The following is a 22,691-nucleotide window of genomic DNA, read 5'->3' as shown; positions in this document are numbered from 1 at the left end:
AATTTGAGCATATCAGAGGGCATCACTGCTAGCTACTTTAACACAAGTGATTGTGGGATTTGAGTTTATGAAGGAGTTGTATGAAAATGATGTTGAATTTAAGGAACTATGGGCCAAATGCAACGAGAAACATCCTTCTGCAGATTTTCATATTCGAGAAGGCTACTTGTTTAAAGGAGATCGATTGTGCATCCCTTGCTCATCACTAAGAGAGAAGTTGATCCATCATTTGCATGGGGGTGGTCTTAGTGGGCATTTGGGAAGAGACAAGACTATCGATAGCCTAGAGGAGCGATTTTTTTAGCCACACTTAAGGAGAGATGTTGGAGCCATTGTCAAAAGGTGTTATATTTGTCAAGTATCAAAAGGCCAATCCTAAAACACTGGTCTTTATATGCCTTTACCTATTCCTGATGATATTTGGCAAGAATTGGATATGGATTTTGTATTGGGATTGCCTCGTACACAACGAGGTGTGGATTCTGTGTTTGTGGCAGTTGACAGATTTTCCAAGATGACGCATTTCATTGCTTGCAAGAAGACTGCAGATGCATCCAACATAGCCAAATTATTTTTCAGGGAAGTGGTGCGCCTTCACGGAGTTCCTAAGTCAATTACTTCAGATAGGGACACAAAGTTTCTAAGTCATTTTTGGATTACTCTCTGAAGGATGTTTGGAACAGCTCTTAACCGAAGTTTTACAGCTCATCCACAAACTGATGGACAAACTGAAGTAACTAATAGAACTTTAGGAAATATGGTTCGAAGTATTTGTGGGGATAAACCAAAACAGTGGGATTTAGTTTTGCCTCACGTAGAATTTGCTTACAACAGCATTGTACATTCTGTGACAGGGAAATCACCTTTTTCTCTAGTGTATACTTTTGTTCCTGTACATGTGGTTGATTTGGTTAAGTTGCCTAAAACTCGTTGAGTTAGTGCATCAGCTGAAACCATGGCTGAAGAGATTGGGCTGTTAAAGAAGCTGTTAAGGCTAAGTTCAAAGCTACTGGACAGAAGAACAAGGTTGCTACTGATAAACATCGAAGACTCAAAAATTTTCAAAAAGGTGATGAAGTGATGGTGTTCCTCCGTAAAAAGAGATTTCTAGTTGGTATCTACAGCAAGCTGAAGCCTCGCAAGTATGGCCCGTTCAAGGTGTTACGAAAGATCAGTGACAATGCTTATGTTGTTGATCTCCCAGAATCGATGAACATTTCCATTACTTTTAATGTTGCTGACATTCATGATTATCATGAAGATGGGGTTCTATATCCAGAAGAGAACTTGAAGACAAGTTCTTCGGAGGTGGAGGAGATTGACGTAGGAGGGATTTAGTAAATTTAACTTTTCTTTTGATATTTACTTATGTTAGTTTTCTATTGCTGTTTAGAGTTTTCTATTTTATGTTTTGGGTTTCTTTTCTATATATAGAGAGAGTCTAGGTTATTGGAAAGACAGTTTTTTCATTCTAATTAATAAAAGCAGAGAGTTTTCTTCTCTAATCTGGTGGATTTCCAGAGTTTCTATTAATCAAGTTCACAAGCGTGAACTTGATTTCTAACAGGTTTAGCGTTTGCTATTTTTGTGTTTCCAACTGCGTCAAGAGTGGTTTAGCACCACTCGGTTAACACAGCGTAAACTAAAAGAATTACTCTAAATTGATTAAGTCATGTTTTATTTATATTTATTTATTTAAAGATTGCACAAACAACTCTCGTAAGATTTCAGATTTTTGGTGGATTTTTTTTTTTTTAATCATTTGTACACTATTCCACTCCACTAATGTATTGTTTACCTAACTACAAATTAAACCAACAATTTTACTAAGATGAAAAGTTTAAACTTGAAACCAAAGAGAAAACATAAATAAGAAGCTACTAGTTACAGACGTGAGTAAAAAAAATCGGTTAATTAATTGAGTAGGTGTGAAACCACGACAACAAGAGAAAGAAAAGTTTCTTCCTTTATTCATTTCCCTTTTCTCGTTTTCATTAGCAGCTTCCGGTTTTACTTGTCAACTTCTGGAAGCCCCTTTGATTGATTGCTACATCTACCTCCATTCTCCTCCTCCCCCATTTAATGGTCAATCTAGTCGAATCTTCAACTATTCTTTCTTTATATTCTCTTACAGGTTTCGGTCAAATCAAATTTGTTATGCAAAAGACAGATCAAACACCCTCCCTCTTCTTCTACGTCGTCTTCTTATATAGTACAAGATAAAACTCTATTTCTCTTCCATCTTCTCTGCTCACGACCTTTCTCTTCCCCATTCCTAGTATCCTGGTACCTCTCTCTCTCTCTCTCTCTCTCTCTCTCTCTCTCTCTCTCTCTCTGTGTACTTGTATGTGTGTAAATGCAAATGGGTGAGTAAAGTTTCGAGCTTTTGATCGTAAAAATCGGTGCTTTATTATTGTTATGGTTGCAAAGAGATTGTTGTGGGTCTCTCTGCTTTATCTATCATTAAATTCAAAGAGAAAACGATGTTTTCCAAACTAAAAAAAGGTTTTATCTTTTTTAATTTAATTAGTTTGATTCGAGTTATTGTTTGTGGGGATCTTTTTGGTACCATAGTTTTTATTTATGTATGTGTTTTGGTAAAGTTGTCTTCTTTGCTTCTCTCTTTGGTGGAAACCAGATGTGAATCCTATTGTATTGTGTTTGGAGTTGTTGAATTTGAGGTGTAAAGTCTTGACCTTTTTACATTACCCTAAATTTGACTTTGTTCAACTTGAAAGGCCATATTTGTTATGTTACTTCTTAGAGCTGATAGGCTCTCTGTATTTTTGTTTTTTGCAATTCGTGCTGATATAAGCTTCTTGTTTTGGTTCAGTTCTTGATTCTGATTAAGCCATGGATGCCAATCGGAAAGCTCACCCGGATTGTCGATATTTTGCAAACCCTTTCCATGAATGTGCTTCAGATTGTTTAGAGAAGATTTCTCATGGCCGTGGGAAGAAGCATTCTAAGAAGCAAGGTACCTTTATCTGTCACCACACTATGTTTTTGATCTATTAATCTATGAGTCATCCCTTGGCATGTTATTGTTGTGATGGAATTGCCTGATTCTTAATAAGCTACTAATTGAAGTGTTCATCATACGTTTTGTTTATCGATCTGTCGATGCAGCTTGTCCAGTCTTTGCCCTTCTTTATGTATTTGCTTTAAGGATAATTCATGGAGGGTTGTTTGTTAGTACAGTTGTTCAAGGCTTTGTTAGCTTTTATTGCTTGTGCGAAAGTTGTATCCTTTCTTTTTCTTATTCTTGCATTGTTTATTACAGGTTCAACGATTCTTAGCCTCCCGGGGAGTTTCGGTAAGAAAAAGACAGAGTCACAGCCACCTTCACCTTTGAATACAAGGCAATATCAGAACGGTGCTGCTAATTCCCCAAAGGTTCGTCAGTCAAGACCTTCACCAGTAGCTGTGAAGAAGACAGCAACTCCAGAAGCCAACAAATCGTTACCCTCTCTATCCTCTGATGAAATCTCTATTGACCTCAACGGTCAGCATGATTCTTTCAACCGTAAGCCAGAGAAGCCATCACGAACGGTTCCTCTATCCCCAAACAGCATGGTATGTCTTAATTACCCTCTCTAAGGTATTATTTAAGTGGAATCTTACAAGCTTGCAGTGTCATCTTACCATGTTCTGTTTTGTTTTAATATTGTTCAGGCTGATCATAGCAAAACTGTATCACCAAGACCTCGAGAACATGTACACAGTGGCAAGAATGACACAGCCAGTGAGATTACTGTCTTCAATGTCGTAAGCCCTCCAAGATCATGCACCAATGATGATGATGATGATGAGGACGGAGTAGAGCTAGACCTTATATCAGTAATGTCAGACTCGTGTGTTTCAGTTGGAAAATACCGTGTGAACTCGGGTGTTTCCACAATCCTACGGTCAATCCTCGACAAACATGGAGACATAGCCGCAAACTGCAGGCTAGAATCAGCCTCGATGCGATCCCGATACCTAGAGTGTCTATGCACATTGATGCAAGAACTTAGGTCAACCCCGGTTGGTCAGTTGGCCGAACTAAAAGTAAAAGAGATGGTCGCGGTTCTCAAGGACTTGGAGTCCGTGAACATCGACGTTGGCTGGATGCGTTCAGTTCTTGAGGAGTTTGCTCAGTATCAAGAAAACACAGACTCAGAGAAAGTGAGGCAAGAAGGATTGGTGAGGTCTAAGAAACAGGAAATGGAGATTCAGGAGGCTGATTTGGCTCGGATTGAACAAGAAGTAGCGGAAGCGAGGTCGAGGGTCGAGGAGATGAAAGCAGAGCTGGCTGAGCTCGAGACAGAGCGGTTGCGGATGGAAGAGGTGGGATTTAAGGTTGAGAAATATAAAGGGAAGACGTTTCTTGATGAGCTTCTGTGATGTTTGTTAATACAAGAAGTAAACTACACCAAATACTCCAGAAGATTTATTAAGACAGAGTGTTTAGTTTATGTTTGATATAAAGATGTTTTTTACAATAGTCTAAACCTGATCTGAGTCATATTAAAAGGTGAATTATTATTCAACCAAGGGTCTTATTTTCTTGTTTAATTCTTTTTTGGTGATAATATATTACTTTGTTCCTTTTTGTTTTCTCTGACATCAATAAAACACTTTGTTCTTATTCACATGTCTTGTTTTATTTCTGATATTTAATACTGTACACTGCTAATATGTACAAGTAGATATATGAATTATTGTACCCTATGTTTTCTAAAGAAATGAGAGTTTGTTTTGGATTGGAACCTTATTTACCATCTTTTTGTTGATTCATCTTTTCTTTTCTTCCATAAATGAGATTTTTTTAAATAAACTAAATATAATGGAAATTCAAAGAAATTGCCCATTTTGAAAACTTAATTAAATTTATTAAGTAACCTCTTTTCATTATTTTCTTCATTAAATAACAAATTTGATCTATTTTGGACCTTTTTTAATCACTAAACAGATGTTTTCTCTTTCATTCTCTGACTTTTATGTCAAACAATATATGCATCTCACCGGGTTACCATCTAGTTGCATTGTATTGAACAACATTGACTTAGGGTGTGAATGGTTGCAGCGGTTGGGGCGGACAAATTTGTCTGCGAACTGAACCGCTTTTATTTACCATTCAGCAAATGTAGTGCGCAGTAGTGCGGTCCAAATAAAGCAGAGACAAGACCGCAGCAGACCAACTGCAGACCGCTTTTGCATACAAATAGAGTTGGTCTGCAGCGGTCTGTAGTCCGCCTTAAAAATGGAGTGGTCCAGACTGCAGATGGATTTGGCCGTCCTAACCGCAATTACCATTCAAACTCTTATTGTTTTGGCAGTATTAGATTTAATATACCATTCATATTGATATTAGGCCATCTTTATAGGGAGAACATGAGGGGTGTTCTTAGCCCAAAAAAATAGAAAAATAATGAATAGTGGCTAAGAACACTTTTTTTAGTTCTTGATGTAGAACTGATCTTGGCTCAGTTCTAAGCTGACGTGGCAAGCTGTGAATGGATACAATTTTTTGCAAACAATTTTTCACAAATTAAAAGAGGATCTGATTGAGAATATATGGAATAAATTTGGACATTAAACTATATATTAATTAAATAAAATGTTTGTGTGCTTTAATTAAGTAATATGTTTTTTTTTATCTTTAATGTTTTTGTTGTTTCATAAAAATTTGGTATTGTATTTTGAATTTTAGTAAAAGTTTTATAAATTTGCAATTTAAATATTATTTTATAAGTTTTTATAATTGTAATATATTTAAGAATATTATATTATTAAATCTTATGATCTTAAACACATGTTCTCCTAATAACTAATTTTTTAACAAAAGATCTTAACTACTGATCTTACATTATTTTCATAATATTTTTACTCTAAAAACACCCAAAACTGCTCCCCTATAAAGATGCCCTTACGACTCAACATGAGATGTGATAGTGATAGTTTTATCTCAACATTCTAACAAAGTAATTGTCAATATTTTTAACATGTTCTGTTTCTGTGCCCTTTTAACTAAAATTTCTAATCTATTTTATATTTTTATCTGCCAAACTCGAGATTCAAATAATTGATAGTTCTTAAGAAAGTTGAGAAGTAGTTTCACAAATATTTTATATTAGCTTTCAAAAAAAAAATTAGCGTTAGCAATGTGTCCTTTCTTCATTTACATTCTATTAACAGATAGAAGCACCTATACGAAGAGGGTAGCTCTATTTAATTAATTCAGATATCCGTCAATGAAACTGTAACATTTTATGAGTCAACAAAAAATAAAGAAATTGAATCTCTATATCATTGTACATCAGTACATGACATGTTCCCAGTGCACGTGAGTAGGTGCAATGTGTCCTTTCTACTTTACCTTCTTTGTCTTGTTCAATCTTCACTTTCTAGAAAGAAGGTGAAAGATGAAAGTACTCGATTGCTGTATCAAATTATATTTGCAATTTCAAGGTTATAGCAGAGCAAGCAATGATTGCAGAGCTAGACATGTTATTTATTTATTTTTACGGTGAATTTCAAAGTTTCGATTAATTTTGTAACAAATATCATCTTTTCAACATTTGGAAGTTGCTAACTACTTTGTGTTGGCGTATATATCCATCGAACCAAACAAATTTGTGTCCGACTGGTAAAATTTTGGGTAAAGTTTTTGAGACTGGTAAATTTTAAAGCTGTATATTTATAAAGCTTTGCAAAGTTGTTACCAATTAGACTACTTCTGGGCATTCGGAGGAAACCGAGAAAACCGAGAATTTCGGTTATCAGCACCGATTGTGCAAGGAGAGTCGAACCGATCGACAGAATTATTTTGGCAATTCGGTTACCATTTCGGTTCGGTTCGGCAGACGATAACCGAACGGTTTTTTGGTTCTTCTACAAGCATCACCTAAACTCAAGTTTTTTTCAGGTTTGAGAAAAGTTGCAGAAGCGGCGATGTTAGACAAATAATTAGGTTTAATAGTTAAGGAAGAAGAAAACGTACACGTGAGCTCTCACGTGAATCAATTCTTAACAGGCCTATTAATGAACAATTAAAAGCCCATTTTAATATGTAACATATGACCCAAAAATACTTTTAGCCCACGGTCTATTCCATAAAATAATAAAACCCTAGATCTAAGTTGTTTCCTTTCCATTTCTCTCTCATCCGCATCTCCTTCTACTTCTTTTTGATAGAATCTGGGCGATTTGAATTTTTTACCTTTCTTCTTTCAGTTTCTCCATTCTCTGACCTCAAATCCTCCACTTTTTGTTTCCTTCTCGTTATGATTGGTTTGTTTTGCATAGTGCATACATATTGGGTTTGTTTCTAGATTTTTAGGTGAGATTATTGCGCATGGAAGAGGCTGATTTCATCGACAAATATCATCGGTTAACCGAATAAACCGAGAACCGAACAACCCGAACCAAAATTTAATTCGGGTCAATTCGGCAGCTTTTTTTAATAACCGAAATTTTGAAAAACCGAAAAACCCGAATCGATTAACCCGAGAAAACCGAATGTCCAGGACTAAATCAGACACAAGAAGAACAAGTGACATACAAGAGAGTCAAAACATTAACTAAGTAATCTAGTCTTTTTTTTTTTTTAAGTTATGGATTTTATGCTTTTAATTCGAATTAATAAAATCCCCATCCTCAATGGCTGAAACTCTTCCCTAATTTCTCGTAATTTTTGGAAGAGGACGAGACAAGCTAATGATGGTTTATGGTTAACGAGACAACTTCACTAATTAATTCACAATGCATGATGCATTGTTAGGTTTATAAAAACTCTTCGAAATCTTTATATTCCAACGTGGCAACGGCGAATTATTTTTAAACAGTTTTTTGTCATTTTATATGGACTATCTTCCTGTTGGTTCACACTATCTTTTTGGCTTTTACGTCTTTATCTAGTTGTAATTGTTGTTTGTATCCTAGTTGTTTCGTTGGGATGTTGTGGTTCGCTAGGAACATGTCGATCTTTGTATTGTTATTTTTCCATGTAAGTTTCTTGACCACTGTAAGACTCATTTTAAAGGAGAGTTTTATGTCACTAATTTAATTAAATGGAGTTTGCGAGAAAAAAAAAAAAAAAATCGACCGTGGCATGAGACCGGTTTATCTTTCATTGAGACAATGAGATAAACTCTTCACTAATTCACAATACATGATGGTTTTACCGTGCTAAACCAGCACGTTGTTCGACTTCGAGAAGTTATACCTATAATGGCATGAGACCGGTTTAGCTTTCATCGATTTAGTCTTATATCGCCAAAACCATCGAATGAAAAAGTCAATTATTCAAGATCAATGTTTATTCCACACGTTTAGTTCGTAGTAAACAATTTTTCAACTACACCGATTATTCAAGATCTCATAATCATATATTGGATATTGATTTTGATTATGGTTTAAACCCGGCTCAGTTATCCAGTCCTCAACCACTCAACTTATTAGCACCGTTTGGCGTCTGGCTCTCTACTCTTGCATAACTCCTTTAAGAGCAAATCTAAATTCTTCCAAGACGAACCAGTTCCTTGAACCAAAGCTGCTTCTGCCATTTTTGAGTATTCTTTCACACTCTCTCTTGCGTTTTTTCCCGTGTCTCCTTCTATTAGTTCTTTAACCTGTACATTAGTAGAAATTAAAACTAAAATGTAAACTCTAACATAAAAATTTTAAAATTAAAATGAAAACGTGGGTTAGTTATCATTAATTTAGTCTAGCAATATTTTTGATTGATTAATGAAAATAAATATAAAAATAGAACATCTTTGTTTGTATCTTAATACCTTTCGACTTAGTTCCTCTCTTGTCACAAATCCTTGCACACTACCGTCTTGCGTTTCAACTCTTACTCCAACTTTTATCTCCTCCACAACCAACTTTGCATTGAGTGGTTGCTCTGCCATCATCGGCCAAGCCAACAAAGGGACCCCAACGCATATGCTCTCTTGCGCTGAGTTCCAACCACAGTGGCTCAAGAATCCTTTAACACTTTGATGTGACAATATCTCCCACTGGTCTACCCAATCTCTCACTATCATCCCACTCTCTCTTATCCTATCGTTAAATCCTTCTCCAATAATCTCTTCCACGTCTTGTCTTGTGACCCACAGAAAGTTGACCTGAAATGAATCAAATACGACATGTGCATTTATACAACCATAACTTGTATAGTTTCGCATTCAAGACCATGGATTTAGGTCGACCAAAAACGTAACGGTAGAATCAAAACACCTCATCAGTACCTTTTTTGTACACTATAAATTAAAGTCATGACACTAGGCTGACAAACATAAAAAAAAACCTACATTACTCAGAGCCCGCCATGATGACACTGGACACTGTAGTGTAGGGTTAAGTAATGGAAATGGCTCCCCAATTTCATAAGATATAATCATTATAGGATTGTCAAATAAGTTTTTTTTTTTTTTTTTTAATGACAGTGATAACTAAATTTTAAAAATGATATTAAAAGTTTTAGTTTTGGACCAAAAATTCCAGTTATTTTTACGTTTTTTTTACAACGTTTTGATATTCCTCTTCTTTTCTCCGTTATAACTTATAACTATTGAACCCTAAACTAAAAAAAAAAATTGACTAACCATAGAGAACACTTATTTAGAGTTTGGAACCCCTAATTAATCATGTCTTTCTAAAGTATAACACCTGAATGAAGGTGTGAAAACCTACCTTGAAGGGTTAAATCAAAAGCCTCTATAAAGAAGAACGGTTCAAGCCTTCAAGGCAATATTAATGTACCTTGGAATCTTCCAAGCCTAAAGCAAGTTCCTTGAGCTGCACGTTCGATATCTCTGCCTGCGTTCCAAACGCCACGTACAAAACCGGACGTCCTTCCTCTCGCTTCCGATCCAACCATTGGATCCAAGCTGGTTTAGCACTCCCCGGTTTAGGAGGATCTGTCAAACACAGTGGTCCTATACACCACGACTTTGGTCTATCCGACTTGTTCTTCTCGTAATCAACAAACGCTGACTCGAGCTCGTAGAAGCTATTGACTAAACACCCATGGCTTTTGCTGTTCGCCATCACTTGGTCCATAAAGAGTTCGTGAGCTGGACCTGATTGTTTTGGATCGCTAGGTATATCGTGGAAATCACACTTTTTAACCTTGATCCATGGAAAGTCCGGTACAGTGACTGGTTCTGTCACAGATTTAATTTCCGGTTTGGTAAAGACTTTGTGACGAAAAGTAGAGTTGAGGACGGCAGAGGCGTAAGAGTTAATGCCGAAAAAAAACAATCTAGGAATCTTGAACTTAGTCGCAGATTCGGATGTCCACCAGAGGAATCCATCGGAGACTATGAACGAAAGTTGTGGAAGACTCTTGAGTGTTTCTTCGAAGAATGGTTGGAGAAGCTTCGTGGCCCGCGTGAATGGCACGAAGAGTGACATGGAAGGGAGCTTGTCGGTGCTCTCGACGCCGGGAGGGATCCCTGAGATGTTTTCCGGGAAAGGGAGAGAGACGACTTTGATCTCCGGTGTGTCGGAGAGGAACTCTGAGACGAATGGTTGGTTCTTGGGAGTGGTGAAGACGGTGACGGTGACGGAGATGGTTGGTTCTTTGCCGTAGTGACTGAGGAGGAGACGACCGAATTGAAGGAGAGGGATGGTGTGGCCTTTTGCCATGTAAGGGAAGAGAACCACCTGATGATGTGTTGAAACTGCCATGTTTTGTGTTGTAGTACTATATATGTGTTCGGTTTGCAAGCCTCAATATAGAGATCTCATCTCCTCTATATATAGCCATATAGGAAGTAATATTTGATTACATACAGTATTAAATATTACTAAATTTAGTGCATAAATAACTATTTTGTCAATGTCACAAGTATTGAAATAGATCTTTAAGAAACTCAAGAAAAACAAAGTATGACTCACTTTATTATATAGCTCAAGAAAATAACTCAAAACTTAAGCTCTTAAGTTCACAAAGACCTTACAACCTTATGCCATGACTTGGCTTCCTTATTTATATGTTAACACCAACCTAAACCTATTAGGAGACACCTATGTTTAGATAGCTCTTAAACATATTAGAGCTTATCCCTTTAAACCATATCTCGGTTAGGATAAGGCCAATCTCCTACTTAGTTTATCTTCAAGCTTCCAACAACATTCTCCCCTTGAAGCTTGAAGTCACATTTCGACACATCTTGAACTCCGACCAAGTCTCTCGTCTCCTTAAACTTGGTCCTTCCTAGTGCCTTAGTCAAGAAGTCCGCCTTCTGCTCATTGCCTGGTACATGCTCCACTTCTACTTGTTCCTTCTCGACACACTCGCGTATAAAGTGAAACCTAGTGTGAATATGCTTGCTTCGGCCATGGAACACCGGGTTCCTAGTAAGTGCTATCGCAGACTTGTTATCAACTCGAAGTTTTACTTTATCACTCTTTGTTCCAGTGGCTTCCTCAAGGAGATCTTGCAACCAAATTGCTTGCTTTGCAGCCTCCGTAGCTGCCATGAACTCGGCTTCACAGGAGGATAAAGCCACCGTCTCCTGCTTTTGAGTACACCAAGTAATAGGACACCCATCAAGATAGAAAATGTGACCGGTAGTACTCTTACCATCATCGATGTCCACATTGTGACTACTATCGTTGTAGCCTATCAAACCAGTCTTGTTAGCTTGGGAAAACATGAGACCATAAGAGAGAGTTCCTTTCAAGTATCGCAGGACCTGTTTCAATGCCGCTCTATGAGATGTTTTTGGATCCTGCATATACCTACTTAATACACCAACACAATATGACAAATCAGGCCGTGTATGAAGTAGATATCTAAGGCATCCAATATTACGCATGTATTCTTTCTCATCAGTGCCTTCTTCCTTTAACGCTTTAGACAATTTCAAACCCGAGTCCATTGGTGTATGAACCAAATTGCATTCACTCATCCCAGTTTCCTCCAATATTTTAGCTGCATACCTCTCTTGTTTCAACATACTTTAATCACCATCGAACTGAACCACCTCAATACCGAGATAATAAGTTAACTTTTCCAAGTCACTCATCTCGAACTTGGAGGCCATTGCTTTCTTAAAATCAAGTATTGCGCTCAAACTTGAACCTGTAACCAGTAGATCATCTACGTAAACTACTACAATAAGGAGACCATCTTGTCCACGCTTCCGATACAGCGACGGTTCCTTCAAACATTTAACAAAATCCAGCTCCTGCAAGATTTTGTTTAACTTGTGGTTCCACGCTCTTGGTGCCTACCTTAACCCGTAAAGAGCTTTGTTCAACTTGTACACCTTGTCTTCGTTTTCCTCGGACACAAATCCTTCCGGTTGAGCAACATAAACAACTTCTTTCAGTTTGCCATGAAGGAACGCGGTTTTAACATCCAGATGATGCACCTCCCAACTATTAGAAGCAGCTAAAGCAATTATGAGCCTTACCGTCTCAATACGCGCTACCGGAGCGAATACCTCGTCAAAGTCGATGCCATGTCTTTGGACATAGCCTTTCAGCCACAAGTCTCGCCTTGTGTTTATTGATACTTCCATCCGAATTCTTCTTCAATTTAAATACCCAATTGGCTTAACTCCAACAGGAAGATCGACTAAGTCCCATGTTCTATTTTTTCAATAGAAGAGATTTCTTCTATGCAGGCTTCTCTCCACGCTTCTGATTGATTTGCTTCATAATAATTCAACGGTTCCTCATCGATTAATAATAGTAATCGCTCATACTCGAGTTCAGAAAACAGGACATAATCATCCAAGTATGTCGGTCTTACACTTTGCCGTAAGGAGCGTCTCAAGACTGGTTGAATCTCGTTGCCTTCTACTGTAACCTCTGTTTTGACTCCAGGATATTCAATCTCATCTATAGAAACTTCATCGTCATCAATAGCAATCACCTCTTTATGTTTATTTGGAGACTCCTCTGTTTTCTTGTTATCCCCTGTTTTAGCGATCTCCTCTTTGCATAACCCGTTGTTTCCAAAATCTCCTATTTCAAATTTTAACATTCTATGCTCTCCACTATCGACACTCTCTGTGTTTCTCCATTCCCAACCTTTCGATTCATCGAAAATCACATCCCTGCTGACCACAATTCTTCGGTTTGTTGGATCAAGCAACTTGTAGGCTTTGGAGCCCGGTTATGTACCGAGATGCACTAGAGTCCTGGACCTATCGTCAAGCTTCTTAAGGTGTTGTGCCTCCAGTTTAGCGTAGCCAAGACAGTCGAACACCCGCACATGCTTTATATTAGGTTTCCTTCCCTTGAAGACCTTGTATGGTGTTTGTCCAACTAATACTCTCGTTGCAACTTTGTTTATAATATAAGTAGCATGTCTGACCGCTTCTCCCCATAAGTAATTAGGCAAACTCCTATGCTTTAACATGCTTCTGGTCATCTCCATCAATGTCCTATTTCTCCTCTCAACTACTCCATTCTGTTGAGGAGAATAAGGTGCTGTTAAATGCCTCACAATGCCGGTACTCAAGCAGAAAGATGTGAATTCTTGTGAAGTAAATTCACCTTCTCTATCACTCCTAAACGTTTTGATCGTAGCTCCGGTTTCTTTCTCTACCTGGGTTTTAAACTTCTTGAACTTCTCAAACGTCTCACTCTTTTCTTTTAAGAGTATCGTCCACATGTACCGGGAATAATCATCAATCAACACGAAAACATACTTGTTTCTTGCCATTTGGACGGTGCTATAGGTCCACAAAGATCTCCATGTATAAGTTCTAGTGGTTGTTTGGCACGAAAGTTAGTTGATTGAGGAAACACTTTTCTGACTTGCTTTCCAAGTAAGCATGAAGAGCATATCTCTTTCTCGACTTCCATACTCGGTAGTCCTATCACCAAATCTTTCTGAACCATCATCCTCATAGTTTCCATCCCAATGTGTCCCAATCTCTCATGCCACATTGTTGAATCACTCACTGTCTTTAGTTGTAAGCACTTAGGACGTTCGACATCCATAATAACTTTGTAAAGACGGTTTTGTGACCTACTTGCTTTCACCATGAGTCTTCCTTCTCTATCATCTAGTGTTAAGTAGTCCTCTCTCATGCGCACATCACATCCTGCCTTCGTAGCCTGTCCAAGACTAATGATGTTACTTTTCAAACCAGGTATGTAGTAGACATTCGCCAGCACTTTTCTTTCTCTGTCTTTGGTTATGAACAATATAGAGCCCTTTCCTTTAATATCGATTCTTGAATCGTTTGACATATGGTTACTAGCCCCATTGTCTAAGTACCAAACATAATCAGAATGAGTCACAAACAAGCTTGGGTTCACTTTCTTTTCATTAAGATACACAACCTCGTGCATCATTAATTCTTCAGCCGTTTGTGTATCATCTCCCTTATTCTCCTGTATTTCTTGAAGCTTAAGCAACCTATCTGGACAGTTTGATGCATATTGTCCCGCCTTATCGCATCGGTAACACATGATCTTAGACTTATCACGTTCTTGTCTGGAACATCCGAATTGGGGAGTGCCAAAACGCCTGCGGCCTCTTCCTCGTCCATAAAATTGTCCTCCTCTACCACGTCCTGAGCCATAGTTACCTTGATAGGATTGTGAATCCAAGTTCGCATACAAGAGTTTTCCTTGATCAGCAGTTTGATCTTCTTCTTCTTCTCCAATCCTTTCCTCATAAGTTTTTAATCTCCCAACGATTTCTTCAAAACTTGTTGTGTTAAGATCAAGAACCTGCTCAAGCGACGCAACAATATGAATATATCTCCTTCGTGGCAAACTCTTAAGGAATTTCTTAACAAGCTTCGATCCCTCAATATTTTCTCCAAGGCTTGCGGATTTTGTACTGAGTTCGGCAAGCTTGCCAACAAAGTCATCAATGGTGTCGTTGTCCTTCATCTTCATGCGATCGAATTCTGCCATTAATGTTTGTAGCCTTGCTTCCCTCACACGTTCAACACCAACATGTCGTCCCTTGATTGCATCCCACACTGCTTTGGCGGTCTCCAAATCTCCGACTTGCAGGATCAAAGCCTCCGATATCGATTGGAATAGGAGAGCTCTGGCCAAGTCGTTTTGGTCTCCATCAGTTGGTCCAGGATCGATAGATTCCCATACCTTCTTCACCCTAAGCAACACCTTCATGCGCATGCCCCAAACTGTGTAGTTTGTAACATTCAACATTGGACATTGAATGCTAGAGGAACTGATTTCTTTTGTTTTTACCACCACCGGAACGATGTCACCCATGATTCACGACTTCGAAGTCTTCTTTACGAATTTGTTTGTAATTGGCTCTGCTACCAATTATTGAAATAGATCTTTAAGAAACTCAAGAAAAACAAAGTATGACTCACTTTATTATATAGCTCAAGAAAATAACTCAAAACTTAAGCTTTTAAGTTCACAAAGACCTTACAACCTTATGCCATGACTTGGCTTCCTTATTTATATGTTAACACCAACCTAAACCTATTAGGAGACACCTATGTTTAGATAGCTCCTAAACATATTAGAGCTTATCCCTTTAAACCATATCTCGGTTAGGATAAGGCCAATCCCCTACTTAGTTTATCTTCAAGCTTCCAACAACAACAAGACTCATTTGGTCACTTTTTCTGCGTGCAATAATTCTAGCTCGCTATTATTACTTTCGAAACCAATTATGAGTTTATGACTTATGCAAACACTTTAAAATTTCTAAAAGTGATAATCTGTTGAAAAAAACTCAAAATAAAAAATGATAATTTATTAATTTACCAAGTGTTTAGTAGTAAACTAGCGGTGAAAAAATTGGTAATTCTGTAATGGAAGTTGAACTTTATCCTTTTAGTTCGACATTCTAAAGGGCGTTGATTCCTTAAACACATTACTACAAAAAAATGCTGAGATTATTGCTTGATTATATATGGACCATACACTATATATGTTGACCACCCTGTTTTAAAAATCGCTAGACATTAGTCGGGCAGTGAAGGAGGGCCTAGCGATTAATTGGAAAATCGGTTTTAAATCAGGGATTAATCGCGGATTAGTTTTAAGATTTTTATTATTACATATAATAAATAATAAAATATTTAATTTTTAGGACTACATAGATTGTTTATCGTGATATTGCAATAGTTTGACAGCTCAAGTGGTTTAAGACTCTTTAATAATGGCTAAGGTTGCGGGTTCGACTCCTCTCTGTATCTATTTTGTCCGGTAATTTCTCCAGTCGTCTTCTCCACAAGATCCCGCTTCTTTCAAACCCTAATTCATGGCTGCAACTTTTCTTTTAGCTCAGCTTTATCCAGTTTATCTTATTTTTAATTAGATATGATATAGAAATAATAGATCTTCAAAGTTAACATCATATTTAAGTAGAAAATCAAAATCAAAATCGAATTTTTTTTTCCGATTTTTTTCCCCGATTTGGGTGTAATCGCGACGACTCTTTGTTGCCTAGCTATTCCACGCTGTATAATCGGCCGATTTGACCGATTTTTTAAACAAGGGTTGACCATGCATGCCCTTTTGTTCACCTCCGCTTTTATAAACCAATGAAAGTATGTCAAGTAATATTAATTTAAAAAATAAATCAAAATTAAATTCATAAAATAAAAAAAATTAAGGAAAAAAATCTGTAGATTTTTTATTAATGAATTTAAATATCTGTCTGAATTTATATAAGAGGATTATGATTTTAGTTTTTAAATAAAATATGTTAGTTTGGTCATACAAATAAATATTTCGGGTTTATATTTTTAATTAAACGAGATTATATGTCGATTTGGGTTTATAAATAAAAATTTGAGTTTACAATTAAAGGAGATTATGTATTGGTTTGGGTTTATGAAAAAGAATTAATTAGGATTTAGATTTTATATGTTGATTTGGGTTTACAAAGGAAAAAAAAAGTTTAGATTTTATAATATTAAATGAGTTTCTATGTCGGTTTTGGTTTTACAAAGGAGAGTTAGGGTTTAAATTTTATAATATTAAATGAATTTGTATGTCGGTTTAGGTTTACAAAGGATAATTAGGGTTTAGATTTTAAAACTAAACGAGATTATATGTTGGTTTGGGTTCAATTAAATTAATATTTTTAATGATTTTCGTTTCAATATATTTATTTGATTAATTTTTAATTTTACTTAAATATAATATTACATAAATATTTATTTTGTTTGATGATTCTGTTTTTTTCTAATTTATTTTGTTTTATTTTTATTTTAGTTTGAAGTAAATATTTTATTTATTTTTAATATTACTAGACATCTTTTCATTGTTATATGAAAAATGAGGTACACAAAAAGGTTTACCCTTAAAAATGAACCTAAGTATTATCTATTCAGTATCATTAAATTAGGTATCAGATATTTTCTTTTAAAGAGCATCAAAAGGTTTTGACTGGATAAATTATTTATTAGTTTCTCACGGAAGCCAGTAGGTTCTTCAAAAAAATTTCTAGAAAAGGTTCCAAGATTATATTTGGAAAAATGTTTGTACTTGATATTTGTTTTTAAGAGAGTAAAATACTGTTATAAAGATATAAAATATAAATCTATATTGGAATTTAAGAAGAAAAAAAATTGCCCTTTCACTCTATCTACCCGTTTCTTCGTTCTTTGGTGTCGGTTCTTTGTAACCAGTCTCTCTCTCCTCAGTAGAGTCTTTCTCCGGTGTCTCCCATCGTGGCTAGTTTGCCGGTTTTCACTCAGATACTGCCCACACGATGTTGGTTGGAAATTATCTCGCTTCCCAATTTACCACTATCCTCACAAAAACCACTACATCCAATTTTATCTCAAATTAACTGCTCAGCGGTTTCAATTTGTTGTTTTTATAACCAGTTTCGGAGTAAAGGCTTTCTCCTATCTCAATCACTCTCATATCTCTGATTGTTAATGTCTATAGTTCTCTCCCAAAGTTCAGTCACCAAAATGGTCGATGTTAATATACATGTTGCTGGTGCCTTTGAAATTCTGGCGAACCTCTGTCATCAAGCAACGAGGACTTCTCAATTCAGTCTCCTTGTCCGTCCTGCGACGATAGAACCTTCGCACAATGATTTGATTCTTCCTTCGCCTTTGGGGAATGGATAATGTTGTCTTGGGCCGGATTGTGGAGAATGGGCGTAATTAATTTCTCTTTCCGTCCAATGAAGTATTACAACTCGTATATCGGTGTGGACCCTGGAGTTTCAATGAGTGGATGGTCGCAAGGAACCATGGCACCACATTGTGCTTAATGAATATCCAACTTCTGGATCCAGATTCGTGGCATTATTTTGCAGTTTTTCACTCCACCAATGGTCTGTTACATTGTAGAGACTATTGACTCGGACATAGAAGATGTTGCTGGCGGAAATGTTGAGTTTGCCCGGGTCTGAATCCATTGGCCTCTTAATCACCCTGTAATATTTCAACGCTGATTCTGCTTTGGTAATGATTAGGCTACTGTTTCCTTTCGCTATGAAAGACTGAGGAACTATTGCTTTCGCTGCCAATCACTAAGACACGATATTTCTGAGTGTACTGAACCAGAAAAAAATGAAGAAGGAGTTCATCATCCACCACCGATACTAGATGCAAATATCAACTAAGCCGCTATGGTGGTGGTTCCAAATATGCAAAACCCGCCTCCAGTGCCTGCTCTTCAAGCAAATATCCAATTAGAAAATCAACAGCGTATGGCTCTACCACCACCACAACAACTTCAAGTGGTAGTGACTGAACTTGTTCCTGTTGATGGTCAGATGATATCTATCGGAGATCTGTGCAGCCTCTATCATAATTACACAGTAGTATCAGATCCTTCAGAAGCAAAATAAAGGTGACGGAGACTGATCATTGCACTAGAACATACAAGAAAAAGAATCTTTGAGGCGGTTTCATGTCCTTTTCCTTCGATGGCATCTCAACAGAGAAAGCAACGCATATTGTTTTCATCTATGGATGCTAGTTCCTCTTCGAATATTGAAAACGGAGGCGCGGCGGGTCCCGGTTCCACCAAACGATCAATGAGGATAGCCAGTTGGAATTGTCAGGGAATGGGAAAGTTCCCTATAGTTCGACGCCTTAAAGGGATATGTCATCAATATCTCTTGGACGCAATCTTTCTCATTAGGACGAAGCAAACGACAGACTATGTTTCAGATGTTGTTGTTTCTTTAGGATTTTCTAAGTTCTGTATTGTACCGCCTCAAGGTCTCAATGGTGATTTGGCTTTACTTTGGAAGAACTCTATCAATATTACTATATTGTATCAAGATGCAAGGCTTGTCGATTGCTTTGTTAATGAAAAAATTTCTACTTTCTACTTGTCTTGTATTGATGGTCATTCTAATCCTCAATATTGGTCAGTGTTATGGGAACATTTACAACGTTATGCTGTCAATCATAATGAAGTTTGGCTAATGATTAGTGATTTCAACCAGATCATAAATAATAGTGAGAAAATTGATGGCCATTTTAGAGATGAAAGTACGTTCAAAGATTTCAACAATATGTTGAGAATCTGTGATATGATTGATTTAAAGCACATAAGCAATAAGTTCAGTTGGAGTGGTCAGAGAAGCATTGTTCGGAATGGTATACGTACCAAGGAGCTTATTCAATGTTTTCTACACAGAGCTATTGCAAATACAGAATGGTTCTCCCATTTCTCTGCTTCAACTTCTGATTTTTTGGAGCCTATTGAATCTGATCATCGACCTGTTATTATTGATATACTAGCAGAAACAAGAGTTAAGCGACTCTTTCGCTATGATAAACGTTTGGGTATAGAGAAGGGTTTATATACACAATTAAACAAGATTGGAATAGTCTTTCACCTTCATGTATGTTCTTGGATAAAATCAAGATGATGAGATCAAACATCTCCAAGTGGAAGCGATCTAACACTACCAACTCAGCAAAAGAGATAGAAAACCTAAAGGATCAACTTGAAGCAGAGTTCCAACAAGTCTCACCAGAGTATAAAAGAATTCGAGATATCAAACGATCTTTGAGCATGGCTCATTATCAAGAAGAAATTTATTGGAAGCAGAAAAGTCGAGCACAATGGTTAGGAGAAGGTGATCACATAATTTAAAGGATGTGCTAAATCCCTTAAAGCATGGAATCAGATACTTTCAGTTCATGACAACAATGGCAATGAACATATTGGAGAAGAAAAAATATCCCAAATTACTATAGAGTATTTTCCAGAACAGTTTCAGAGAGATGGTCAGGCCAATTGAGGAGATTTTTTTTATAAGCCTCTGCTCCAGTTACGGTGGAAATGAATACTACACACAAGAAGTCACAGATGAAGAGATACAACAAGCAGTATTTGCTAGAGACAGAGCGCCGGGTCCGGATGGAATGACAGACTATTTTTATCCTCAGTTTTGGGAAATTTTGGCGTTGACATTACTGTTGAGATTAAGAGTTTTTTCGAGACTAGCATCATGCCAACGCAACTCAACTAGACACACATATGTCTTATTCCTAAGATTGAGCAATTGAGTCATTATCGTCCCATAAGCCTTTGCAGCGTCTCATATAAAATCATATCCAAGATATTCAAAAGACAGCTAAAGACTATTCTCCCTCATATCATTTCGATTGAACAAACAACATTTGTTTCTCGAAGACACATCTCTGATAATATTCTTGTGGCTCATGAGTTATTACACTCACTTAAATCCAGGAAATGTCAATCCAAAAGCTACATGGCGATCAAGTCTGACATAAATAAAGCTTATGATCGTGTGATGTGAAATTTTCTTGAGAAATCCATGGCCCAACTTGGTTTCAATCAGATATGGATAATCTGGATCATGGCATGTGTTTGTTCTGTCTCCTATTCAGTTTGGTGAATCGAAGTCCTTATGGTGATATCATTCCGCAAAGAGGCATAATTCAAGGTGACCCCATTTCGCCCTATATTTTTTTTATTTTGTGCTGAGATGTTGACACAAAAACTAAGATAAGAGGAGACCAAGGGTAATATTATAGACATATCCATAAGTAATAATGGACCAAGTATAAGTCATCTCCTCTTTGCGGATAATTCCTTGTTCTTTTGTCAAGCCAATTTGCGGAATAGCCGAGCCCTTTCTCAAATCCTAAAACAGTTTGGAGATTTGTCACGACAACGTGTTAATCTAAGTATATCCTCCATCAACTTTGGTTCGTGAGTTGCAAAAGATTATAAAGTGGCAGTAAGAAGACATATCAATATCACGAGAATAGGGGGTTGTGGAAAATATTTGGGATTGCCTGAGGAATTTACAAGGAAAAAAGTGTCAAATGTTTGATTACATTGTTAAGCGTGTGGAAGTGAGGACAAAGAATTGGCATATGAAATACTTATCAGAAGCTGGAAAGAAGGTCCCACTGAAGTCTCTGGCACTAGCAATACCAACACATGCTATGAGTTGCTTTAAACTCCCAGTTACAACCTGCCAGGAGATTAATTCCCTTCTATCACAGTTCTGGTGGGGTTAAAATGAATTTAAAAGACGAATTTCATTGGTTGGTTGGAAACAGATGACTCTCCCAAAATCAGAAGGAGGCTTGGGTTTTTGAGATATTGAGAAATTCAAGAACGCGCTAGTGGCTAAACAGACTTGGAATTTTAAAATCACCATACTGCCTCCTTGCAAGACTTCTAAAAAGCAGATACTTCTCAAATACAGATATTCAACATGCACTTTAGGCCGAAAACCATCACATGGACGACGCTCAATACTGTATGGTCGTGATTTATTTATAAAGGGTCTTTGGTTCTAAATTGGGGATGGGACTTTAATAAATCCTGTAACCGATTCTTGGATTCCAACTCACCCGCCCAGACATGCAACACAACATTCATTAGGCCTAAATTATGTAATCAAGGATCTATTGAAAGGTGGAAGCCATCAGTGGGATAAACATAAACTACGGCAATTTCTTTCCGATGATGATGATGCAAGACATGCCCGTCGAATATATCTACCACAACATCACTGCGCCGATAAGCTTATTTGGCAATATACCAAAGATGGAGACTATTTCGCGTAATCTGGTTATTGGCTAAGCAATCATCTTCCGGATAATGGTGAATCATATTGATCCTCTGCATGGTAGCCCTCTGCTTAAAACAAAACTCTGGAAAACATCAATACCTCCAAAGCTAAAACATTTCTACTGTAGGATGTTGTCATCTGCTCTTGGTAGTAGAGGTATTCTCATTGATGCCACTTATCAACGTTGCTGTCAAGATATAGAATCTATTAATCATCTGTTATTTCAGTGTCCTTATGCCTCTACCATCTGGAGACGTTCCAACATTACAACCGTTGGTCAGAACTTATCATCTTCCATAGAAGAGAATATTGAATCGCTAATCGCTACTCTTAATTTACAATTCTACACTGGATAAAGACAAAAAGCATCTACCTTTCTGGATAGGATGTCAACTGTGGAAATCTCGAAACGATCTCATATTCAACATCGTTATTTGGGAACCAGAATCAGTTCTTACTAAAGCTTCTGATGATGTTGCGGAATGGTTGGCTGCGACACAAACATCTGCAACAATCTCGTCGCTGCACACCCTAGATAACTTTCCTCAATCATGCCACTAGTTGGATTATACGTGATGATAAAGGAACCTGTCTGTTATCCGAAAGCTCAAAACTTAACCAAGCATTTAATTCTTTGGAGACCAAAGGTCTTGCATTGCTACATGCTATACAAACGGTTTGGTGTCATGGTTAC

The 22,691-nt window shown here is 37.1% G+C and overlaps 2 protein-coding genes across 3 annotated transcripts; one reads left to right on the top strand and one right to left on the bottom strand.

The window, feature by feature from the left end:
- Positions 2,030–4,634, top strand: LOC104766993. Of its 2 annotated transcripts, none has more exons than XM_010490990.2 (4): positions 2,030–2,286; positions 2,834–2,977; positions 3,284–3,576; positions 3,676–4,634. In XM_010490990.2, exons 2-4 carry the CDS (start codon positions 2,854–2,856, stop codon positions 4,384–4,386), a joined length of 1,128 nt encoding a protein of 375 aa, XP_010489292.1. In that variant the 5' UTR covers positions 2,030–2,286; positions 2,834–2,853; the 3' UTR covers positions 4,387–4,634. The 2 variants fall into 2 exon arrangements, with proteins under 2 accessions (XP_010489292.1, XP_010489293.1); XM_010490991.2 differs by lacking the exon at positions 2,030–2,286 and adding an exon at positions 2,542–2,681.
- Positions 8,269–10,933, bottom strand: LOC104766990 (UDP-glycosyltransferase 90A1-like). Its single transcript, XM_010490986.2, has 3 exons — positions 9,754–10,933; positions 8,781–9,116; positions 8,269–8,615 (listed from the first exon to the last, which is right to left on the bottom strand). Exons 1-3 carry the CDS (start codon positions 10,681–10,683, stop codon positions 8,442–8,444), a joined length of 1,440 nt encoding a protein of 479 aa, XP_010489288.1. The 5' UTR covers positions 10,684–10,933; the 3' UTR covers positions 8,269–8,441.

The sequence above is a fragment of the Camelina sativa genome, chromosome 19, assembly GCF_000633955.1.
Source record: "Camelina sativa cultivar DH55 chromosome 19, Cs, whole genome shotgun sequence".
Lineage (NCBI taxonomy): Eukaryota > Viridiplantae > Streptophyta > Magnoliopsida > Brassicales > Brassicaceae > Camelina > Camelina sativa.
The sequence above is the reverse complement of the archived record's forward strand: the minus strand, read 5'-3'. Positions and strand labels throughout refer to the sequence as shown.

Bases quoted from the DNA above. Each gene is read 5' to 3' on its own strand.
- LOC104766993 (XM_010490990.2), top strand. From the start codon at position 2,854: ATGGATGCCAATCGGAAAGCTCACCCGGATTGTCGATATTTTGCAAAC. The intron at 2,978-3,283 runs GTACCTTTATCT...TGTTTATTACAG, and splicing joins GAAGCATTCTAAGAAGCAAG to GTTCAACGATTCTTAGCCTC. The intron at 3,577-3,675 runs GTATGTCTTAAT...AATATTGTTCAG, and splicing joins CTCTATCCCCAAACAGCATG to GCTGATCATAGCAAAACTGT.
- LOC104766990 (XM_010490986.2), bottom strand. From the start codon at position 10,683: ATGGCAGTTTCAACACATCATCAGGTGGTTCTCTTCCCTTACATGGCA. The intron at 9,117-9,753 runs GTACATTAATAT...GATTCATTTCAG, and splicing joins TAGGCTTGGAAGATTCCAAG to GTCAACTTTCTGTGGGTCAC. The intron at 8,616-8,780 runs GTATTAAGATAC...ACTAATGTACAG, and splicing joins GAGAGGAACTAAGTCGAAAG to GTTAAAGAACTAATAGAAGG.